The sequence below is a fragment of the Cetorhinus maximus genome, unplaced genomic scaffold (assembly GCF_964194155.1).
Source record: "Cetorhinus maximus unplaced genomic scaffold, sCetMax3.hap1.1 HAP1_SCAFFOLD_2575, whole genome shotgun sequence".
NCBI lineage: Eukaryota > Metazoa > Chordata > Chondrichthyes > Lamniformes > Cetorhinidae > Cetorhinus > Cetorhinus maximus.
Window position 1 is genome coordinate 12,270 of NW_027598510.1, and position 10,231 is coordinate 22,500.

The 10,231-nt window shown below is 51.2% G+C and overlaps 1 protein-coding gene across 1 annotated transcript; it reads left to right on the top strand.

Moving 5' to 3' along the window:
* The first annotated feature begins 1,942 nt into the window (after window positions 1-1,942).
* Window positions 1,943-5,204, top strand: LOC144677478 (uncharacterized). Its single transcript, XM_078537558.1, has 2 exons — window positions 1,943-1,953; window positions 4,223-5,204. The coding sequence occupies exons 1-2, from the start codon at window positions 1,943-1,945 to the stop codon at window positions 5,202-5,204; spliced, it is 993 nt and encodes a 330-aa protein (XP_078393684.1).
* Window positions 5,205-10,231: the final 5,027 nt, after the last annotated feature.

Genomic DNA, 10,231 nt, shown 5'->3' on the forward strand with positions numbered 1-10,231 from the left:
GAAACATCCGCTCCACGTCTACTTTGTCTATCCCCTTTAGCATCTTATATACCTCAATTAGATCTCCTCTCATCCTTCTAAACTCTAGCGAGTTTAGGCCTAAACTGCTCAATCTCTCCTCATAAGACAAGCCCCGCATCTCTGGAATCCAAATCTAGTGAACCTCCTCTGAACCGCCTCCAGTGCAACTACATCTCAGCCTTCTCTTCTCCAAGGAAAACAGTCCCAACCTCTCCAACCTATCCTCGTAGCTCCAGTTTTTTATCCCGGGAATCATTCTTGTGAATCTCCTCTGCACTCTCTCCAATTCCTTTACATCCTTCTTCAGGTATGGTGCCCAGAACTAGACGCAGTGCTCCAGATGAGGCCTAACTAGTGTCTTATACAAGTTCAACATGACCTCCTCACTCTTGTACTCAATGCCCCTATTAATAAAGCCCAGGATACTATCTGCTTTATTACCTGCTCTCTCAACATGCCCTGCCATCTTCAATGAGCTATGCACATATACACCGAGGTCCCTCTGTCCCTGCACCTCCTTTAGATTCTCTCCTTTTATTTTATAATGTTTCACCATATCTTTCCTGCCAAAACAAAACACCTCCCTCTCCTCTGCCCTGAACTTGGTCTGCCCAACCCACCAACATGTCTGTGTCCTTTTGAAGTTCCAGACTATCCCGTCACTCTTGACAACATTTCCAAACCCCGTATCATCGGCAAACATGGAAATCATGCCCTGCCCACCACAGTCTGGATCATCAATGTCAATCGGGAAGAGAAAGGAATTGGCAGCAAAGGGTGAAAAGCAGCAGATTGTTTAGATGGAGACAGATAAAAGCAGGAGTGTGTTACTGCTGCTGTACAGGGCCTTGCTTAATATCTTATATTCTTTCATTCATGGGGTGTAGGCTTCGCTGGCTGGGCCCAGCATTTATTGCCCATACCTAATTGCCCCTTGAGAAGGTGGTGGTGAGCTGCCTTCTTGAGCCGCTGCAGTCCATGTGGTGTAGGTACACCCACGGCGCTGTTAGAGAGGGAGTTCCAGGATTTTGTCCCTGTGGTGTAGGTACACCCACGGCACTGTTAGGGAGGGAGTTCCAGGATTTAGACCCAGCGACAGTGAAGGAACAGCCGATATATCGGCAGGGGTATTGAGTATAAAAGCTGGGAAGTCATGCTGCAGCTGTATAGAACCTTGGTTAGGCCACACTTGGAATATTGCGTGCAATTCTGGTCACCACATTACCAGAAGGATATGGAGGCGTTGGAGAGGGTGCAGAGGAGGTTTACCAGGATGCTACCTGGTCTGGAGGTTATTAGCTATGAGGAGAGGTTGGAGAAACTCGGATTGTTCTCACTAGAGTGACGGAGATTGAGGGGCGACTTGATAGATGTTTACAAAATTATGAGTGGCATGGACAGAGTAGATAGTCAGAAGCTTTTTCCCAGGGTGGAAGAGTCAATTACTAGGGGACATAGATTTAAGGTGAGAGGAGAAAACTTTAGAGGAGATGTGTGGGGCAAGTTTTTTACGCAGAGGTTAGTGAGTATCTGGATTTCGCTGCCAGAGGAGGTGGTGGAAGCAGGTATGATAGTGGTGTTTAAGAGGCAGCTTGACAAATATATGAATAGGATGGGAATAGAGGGATACGGACCCCGGAAGTGTAAAATGTTTTAGTTGACGGGCAATATGATCGGCGCAGGCTTGGAGGGTCGAAGGGCCTGATCCTGTGCTGTACTTTTCTTTGATCTTTGTTCCTTGTCAAATTACTCCTTTCAAAGTGTATCTTCCTGTAGCCCAATAACCTCCAGACCAGGCAGCATCCTGGTAAACCTCCTCTGCACCCTCTCCAACGCCTCCATTTCCTTCTGGTAATGTGGTGACCAGAATTGCACGCAATATTCCAAGTGTGGCCTAACCAAGGTTCTATACAGCTGCAACATGACTTCCCAGTTTGAATACTCAATACCCCTGCCAATGAAGGTAAGCATGCCATATGCCTTCCTGACTACCTTATCCACCTGCGTTGCCACTTTCACTGACCTGTAGACCTGTACACCCAGATCCCTCTGCCCTTCAATGCACTTAAGGGTTCTGCCATTTACTGTATAATTCCTGCCTGTATTAGACCTTCCAAAATGCATTACCTCGCATTTGTCTGCATTAAATTCCATCTGCCATTTCTCCGCCCAAGTCTCCAACCGATCTATATCCCGTTGTATCCTTTGACAATCCTCTTCACTAACTGCAACTCCTCCAACCTTAGTGTCGTCTGCAAACTTACTAATTAGCCCAGTTACATTTTCCTCCAAATCATTTACGTATAATACAAACTGCAAAGGTCCCAGCACTGATCCCTGCGGAACTCCACTAGTCACAGCTCTCCATTCAGAAAAGCACCCTTCCACTGCTACCCTCTGTCTTCTATGACCAAGCCAATTCTGTATCCATCTTGACAGCTCACCTATGATCCTGTGTGACTTTACCTTCTGTACCAGTCTGCCATGAGGGACCTTGTCAAAGGCCTTACTGAAATCCATGTATTTAACATCCACTGCCCTTCCATCATCGGTCATCTTTGTCACTTCCTCGAAAAACTCGATCAAGTTAGTGATCACTAATACGCCCATTTGCTTCCAAATGGTAGTAAATCCTGTCACAAAGAATCTTCTCCAATAATTTCCCTACCACTGACGTAAGGCTCACCGGCCTGTAATTTCCTGGATTATCCCTGCTACCCTTCTTAAACAGTGGAACAACATTGGCCATTCTCCAGTCCTCTGGGACCTCACCCATAGCCAGTGAGGATACAAAGATTTCTGTCAAGGCCCCAGCAATCTCCTCCCTTGCCTCCCTCAGTACTCTGGGGTAGATCCCATCTGGTCCTGGGGAATTATCCACCTTAATATTCTTCAAGATGCCTAACACCTCTTTTTTGATCTCAACATGATCCAGGCTACCTACACACTCTTCCCTAGACAAATCGACCGCTAAGTCCTTTTCTTTGGTGAATACTGATGAGAAGTACTCATTCAGTATCTCTCCCATTTCTTCTGGCTCAACACACAGATTCCCACCTCTGTCCCTGGGTGGGCCCACCCTTTCCCTGGCTACCCTTTGCCCTTTACATATGTATAAAAGGCCTTGGGATTTTCCTTAATCCTGGTTGCCAGTGACTTTTCATGACCCCTTTTAGCCCTCCTGACTCCTTGCTTAAGCTTCTTCCTACTTTCTTTATATTCTCCACAGGCTTCATCTGTTCCCAGCCTTCTAGCCCTTACGAATGCTTCCCTTTTCTTTTTGACTAATCTCACAATATCAAGGAAGTATTGAATGAACAGCATGACACTAGGAAGTTCTGAGGAACAAAGGGACCTTGGCGTGTGTCCATAGATCTCTGAAGGCGGAGGGGCATGTTAGTGAGGTGGTGAAAAAGGCATATGGGACACTTGCCTTTATCAATCGAGGTATAGATTACAAAAGTAGGGAGGTCATGTTGGAGTTGCATAGAACCTTGGTGAGGCTGGAGTACTGTGGGCAGTTCTGGTCGCCACATTCTTGGAAGGATGTGATTGCACTGGAGGGAGTGCAGAGGAGATTCACCAGGATGTTGCCTGGGATGAAACAGTTAAGTTATGAAGAGAGGTTAGATAGACTTGGGTTGTTTTTGTTGGAGCAGAGAAGACTGAGGGGCGACCTGATCGAGGTGTACAAGATTATGAGGGGCATGGACAGGGTGGATAGGGAGCAGCTGTTCCCCTTAGTTGAAGGGTCAGTCACGAGGGGACATAAGTTCAAGGGGTTTAGGGGGGGATGTGAGGAAAAGCTTTTTAACCCAGAGGGTGATGACGGTCTGGAATGCGCTGCCTGGGAGGGTGGTGGAGGCGGGTTGCCTCACATCCTTTAAAAAGTACCTGGATGAGCACTTGGCACCTCATAACATTTAAGGCTATGGGCCAAGTGCTGGGAAATGGGATTAGGGAGGTAGGTCAGGTGTTTCTCACGTGTCGGTGCAGACTCGATGGGCCGAAGGGCCTCTTCTGCACTGGGTGATTCTGTTCCCTGGAGAGAGCAGTGGTCATTGAGTTAATTCAATGGGGGGACAGACAGGAAAGTGGAAGCGCGCGGACACACGACAATAGGTCTGCACTCAGTTCCTACTTGCGTCACCATAGTGTAATCCGTGGGTTGTGAACCCCTCTTCCTTTCTTCCTTTGGCAGGATACCGGACGCAGCAGATGGGCAGACCAAGGGCTGCATCCAAACCTCGCCTCGGGACCGGACGGAGGAGCTCGGCTCAGCGGCACCGGAGTTTGGCGGGCGCCAGGGGATGTCCGGCCACCGGAGCGGTAGCGGCAGCGGCGGCAAGAAGCCCTTCCTGTGCTCACTGTGTGACTGCGCCTTCAGCCGGGCTTCCAACCTCAACATCCACATGCGCAGCCACACGGGCCAGCAGCCCTACAAGTGCGCCGACTGCGGCAAGGGCTTCAACTACCCGTCGGAGCTGGAGACCCACCGGCGCAGCCACACGGGCGAGAGGCTCTTCGCCTGCCCCGTGTGCGGGAAGAGGTTCACCCGCTCCTCCCACCTGCTGACCCACCGCCCCGTCCACACGGGCGAGCGGCCCTTCACCTGCTCGGTCTGCGGCAAGGGCTTCACCCAGTCCTCCCACCTGCTGACCCACCAGCACATCCACACCGGCGAGCGGCCCTTCCGCTGCTCGGTCTGCGGCAAGGGCTTCACCCAGATGTCCAACCAGCTGCGGCACCAGCGGGTCCACGCCGGCGAGCGGCCCTTCCTCTGCGCCCTGTGCGGCCGCAGCTTCACCCAGTCGTCCACCCTGCTCCGGCACCAGCGCACCCATACCGGCGAGCGGCCCTTCACCTGCCCGGCCTGCGGCAAGGGCTTCACCCGCTCCTCCCACCTGCTGACCCACCAGCGGGTCCACGCCGGCGAGAGGCAGGCCCGGCGCCTGGGCTCCTCCCCCCCGCCCACTGGCCGGGCCCCCGGTGCCGGGGGCGAATGGGAGACAGGCCCAGGGATCTGGGGGCACTGGGGCGGCGGGAGCGTGCTGGCGTCTGCCCAGCCGGCTGGGGGGGACCCTGCCCTCGGGGCGCACTGGGAGAGGGACCGCTGGATATGGGAACGCTGGGGGTGGTCCCAGGACGCCAGCGCGGTAGCAGGTGGCACCAGCTGCCTGTAAAGGGGCGGGAACGATGGGACGCTGAGTGAGGGACGCTGTGGGCAGGTGCTAGAGGAGCTCTGGGGTGGGATGGGGGTGAGGGGGGAGCAATTGCGGCGAGGGGACTGGGCAGAACAACTGTCAGACTGAGAGCCCCTTCCCCCCCCCCACCCCTCCCTCCCACTCCCGGCTGCCCACATGTCATATTGTATTCGCTCGCTTTCGCTGTTCCAGTCGCAAACAACCACCCCCATCCCCCAACCCAACCAGGAACCACCCCCACCCGAGCGGCCACGTCCTGCCATAAGCCCTTTAGCATCCCCCTCATCGCGCCTCCCATCTGAGCTGACAGAGAAACATTCCTTACTGAACAGTGCTGCACAATGACTCTCTCCCTCACTCTCTCTCCCTAATCTCTCTCTCTCCCTAATCTCTCTCTCCCTAATCTCTCTGTCTCTGTCCCTTTGTCTCTCTGTCCCTCCCAAATCTCTCTCTCTCTCTGCCTGTCTCTCTTTCTCTCTGTTTCTCTCTCTCTGCCTGTCTCTCTCTCCCTAATCTCTCTCTTTTTCTCTCTGTCTCTCTCTCTCCCTCTTTCTCCCTCACTCTCTCTCCCTCTCTCTCTCTATCTCTAATCTCTCTGTCTCTCTCTCCCTCTCTCTCTCTATCTCTAATCTCTCTGTCTCTCTCTCCCTCTTTCTCCCTCACTCTCTCTCCCTCTCTCTCTCTATCTCTAATCTCTCTGTCTCTCTCTCCCTCTCTCTCTCTATCTCTAATCTCTCTGTCTCTCTCTCCCTCTTTCTCCCTCACTCTCTCTCCCTCTCTCTCTCTATCCCTAATCTCTCTATCTTTCTGTCTCTCTCTCTCTCTCCCTAATCTCTCTATTTCTCTGTCTCTGTCTCTCCTGAATCTCTCTCTCTGTCTCTCTCTCTCTCCCTAATCACTCTCTCTTTCTCCCTCTCTCTCCCTTTCTCTTTCTCCCTAAACTTTCTCTCTCTCTGTCTCTCCCTAATCTCCCTCTCTCTTTCTCTCTCTCTGCCTCATCGCGCCTCCCATCTTAGCACCGAGTTTAATACCCAGTCCCGGTGACCAATGTTACCCTGACGAAATGCCAAAAGGTTTCATTTGCTTACAACTACCGAGACGTTGAAATACCAGGGAAGTGAGCTGACAAGAGGCCATTCTGCCCTTCTATTCCATGTTAGCGTTCGCTCCACCCCCCCCCTCCAGCCACCCATCTCATCTGTTCCTGAAGCCGGACATATTTCCATTCCCAATCCTCGGGTTGGGGTGGGGAGGGTGTGCGATATCCACGGGAGGTGGGTTTTGCTGGCTGGGCCCAGCATTTACTGCCCCATCCCCTAATTGCCCCTTGAGAAGGTGGGGGTGAGCTGCCTTCTTGCAGTGCATGGGGTGTAGGTACACCCACGGTGCTGTTAGGGAGGGAGATCCAGGATTTGGACCCAGCGAGGATGGAGGAACGACCGATATATTCCCAAGTCGGGATGGTGAGGGGCTCGGAGGGGAACTTCCAGGAGGTGGTGTTCCCATCTATCTGCTGCCCTTGTCCTGCTAGATGGCAGTGGTCCTGGGATTGGCAGGTGCTCCCTGGTTGCTGCAGTGAGTCTCGTGTCCGGTCCACGTTGCTGCTCCCCGGAGCTGCCAAATCTCCCCAAAACTGACATCAACCTGCCCTTTGCCCAGCAATTGGAAAGCAGCTTGCTGTTAGAGCATAAGACCATCAGACGTAGGAGCAGAAATTAGGCCATTCGGCCCATCGAGTCTGCTCCGCCATTCAACCATGGATGATAAGTTTCTCAACCCCATTCTCCCGCCTTCTCCCCGTAACCTTTGATCCCCATACCAATCAAGAACCTATCTATCTCGGTCTTAAATACACTCAATGACCTGGCCTCCACAGCCTTCTGTGGCAATGAATTCCATAGATTCACCACTCTCTGGCTAAAGAAGTTTTTCCTCATCTCTGTTCTAAAAGGTCTTCCCTTTACTCTGAGGCTGTGCCCTCGGGTCCTAGTCTCTCCTACTAATGGAAACATCTTCCCCACGTCCACTCTATCCAGGCCTTTCAGTATTCTGTAAGTTTCAATCAGATCCCCCCTCATCCTTCTAAACTCCATCGAGTATAGACCCAGAGTCCTCAAACGTTCCTCATATGTTAAGCCTTTCATTCCTGGGATCATTCTCGTGAACCTCCTCTGGGCCCTCTCCAGGGCCAGAACATCCTTCCTGAGATACGGGGCCCAAAATTGCTCACAATATTCTAAATGTGGTCTGACCAGAGCCTTATAAAGCCTCAGCAGCACATCCCTGCTTTTATATTCTAGTCCTCTCGAAATAAATGCCAACATTGCATTTGCCTTCATAACTACCGACTCAACCTGCAAGTTAACCTTAAGAGAATCCTGGACTAGAACTCCCAAGTCCCTTTACACTCCAGATTTCTGAATTCTCTCCCCATTTAGAAAGCAATTTGCCTCCCTCCCTCCATCGCGACCCAGGGGGTGTGAACGGAGACGGGGGAGTCACGTTGTTGACGGGCGTGGGAGGCTGGCGCAGCGCTTGGTTGGCATGAGGTGGGCAAGGAGGGAGCTCCGGGGGTTGCTCAGGGCTGGGCTCTGGTACCCACCCCACTTCCAGGTTCCACAGATGGGGCTTCTCAGGGTGACCGCTCTGCTGCAGGAGGGAACGCCAGTCACCTTTTTAAAATGTAGCATTGAACAAAATAAAGATTTTGACAATTCAATCCTCCCAGCTGTTCTCAAAGTCTTTTTGGACCGGGAAGAAAATTCGAGTGACCTTCGTTTAGGAACACGTCCCTTACACGCCATCCTTTTAAACACGCCCCTTACACACCCTCCTTTTAAACACGCCTGTTACACACCCTCCAGTTAAACACGCCCCTTACAAACCCTCCATTTAAACACGACCCTTACACACCCTCCTTTTAAACACGATCCTTACACACCCTCCTTTTAAACACGACCCTTACACACCCTCCAGTTAAACACGACCCTTACAAACCCTCCATTTAAACACGACCCTTACACACCCTCCTTTTAAATAGGCCTGTTGCACACTCCTTTTAAACACGCCTGTTACACATCCTCATTTTAAACATGCCCCTTACACATCCTCCTTTTCAACCCGCCAGATACACACCCTCCTTTCAAACATGCCCGTTACCCACCCTCCTTTTAAATACGCGTTTTATACACCCTCCTTTTAAACACGCATGTTACAAACCCTCCTTTTAAACAGGCCTGTTACACACCCTCCTTTTAAATACGCCCTTTCCAACCCTCCTTTTAAACAGGCATGTTGCACAACCTCATTTTTACACGCCTGTTACACACGCCCCTAGCACCCTCCTTTTATATATGCCCCTTACACACCCTCCTTTTAAACACGTCTGTTACGCACCCTCCATTTAAAGACACTTGTTACACACACTCCTTTTAAACATGCCCCTTAAAGACCCTCCCTTTAACCATGCCTGTTACACACCTTCCTTTAAAACACGCCCGTTACACTCCCTCCATTTAAACATGCCCCTCACACACCCTGCTTTTAAACCTGCCTGTTACACACCCCCTTTTAAACGCGCACCATACACATTCTCCTTTAAAACCCACCTGTTACACACCCTCCTTTTAAAAACATCCCTTGCACATCCTCCTTTTAAACAAGCCTGTTACACTCCCTCCTTTTAAACACACACTTTACAAACCCTCCTTTTAAACACGCCTTTTACACACACGCCTTTTAAACAAGCCTGTTACACAACATCCTTTTAAGCAGGCCTGATGCACACCATTGTTTTAAACAAGCATGTTACACAACCTCATTTTTAACACGCCTGTTACACACACTCCTTTTAAACACGCCCCTTGCACATCCTACTTTTAAACACGCCCATTACAAATCCATCCTTTTAAACACATCCCTTACACATCTTCCTTTCAAAAACGTCCCTTACACAACCTCCTTTTAAACACGCTTGTTATACAACCTACTTTTAACACACCAATTACACACCCTCCTTTTAAAGACGCCCCTTATACAACCTACTTTTAAATACGCCTGGAGCTCGTTAATGAGTTCCCCTCGGAAGTACCGATGAGAAAACAGCAAAATTTCGTTTTGCGGGCTTTTGGGGCCTCATGGACGGTAGGACTACCGCCCAGTCACACGTTGAAAATGCCCAGAAAAGTGCGACTTTGAGGGTGGTAAGCGTTTTGAAATAGAATACCTTTCAAAGAGCTCTCGGAAGTCCTATATGAGGATTTAAGGTGAATTTTTGCGGGCTTTCCGAACTCCGTTGTCGGTCTGAAATATCGGCCAGGGTCCAGACCGGTGGTAACCCTGGTTTAATAAACTGGTCGTGTGGCGAAAAGAACAGACAAAATGACAAAGTGTCAAATATATATATATATATATACATGTGTATTTATGAGCAAAAAAAATCACAAAGTGTCACCTGGCGGTGTACTTGATGATGAAAAATAAAAATACAAAGCCTGTTCACAGGCACCTAGGGGGCGGGCGGGGTGCCTGAGTCCCCTTGGGTTGCACACTGCAGTGTTTGACATGGGCAGAGTCAACACCGTGTGCGTGCCCAGAACCGTTTTGAACGCAGGCGACGCACGCCAGTCGGCATTTCCTAGCCGTGCGAGCGCCAACAGGTTGCTTCGGTTGTTGCAAAAATAAGAAAATTGCACCGCTGCGGACCACCCCTCCACCCGCGGTTGAACCAGTACCCGAGCGAGGCCACGCTGGCTCCGAAAGCAGACGTGTGCTCGGTGGCGGGGAAGCGGTGTGCGTGTGTCTCGCTCCTCAGAGGAAAGATGCGGTGCTAGGTGTCCGATGCGGTAGGGCCCTCGGCCGGCCAGCGCGTATGCTGGCGGTGAGGCTGAGCGGAATACCCTCGCTCTTCTGTTTCCTGCGGGTCACAGACGGACACATTAGCATGTTCGAGTGGTGGCTGGCGCACCTCTCGAAGCCACAGCGCCTTGTGAGGCCGAGGCGCCGAT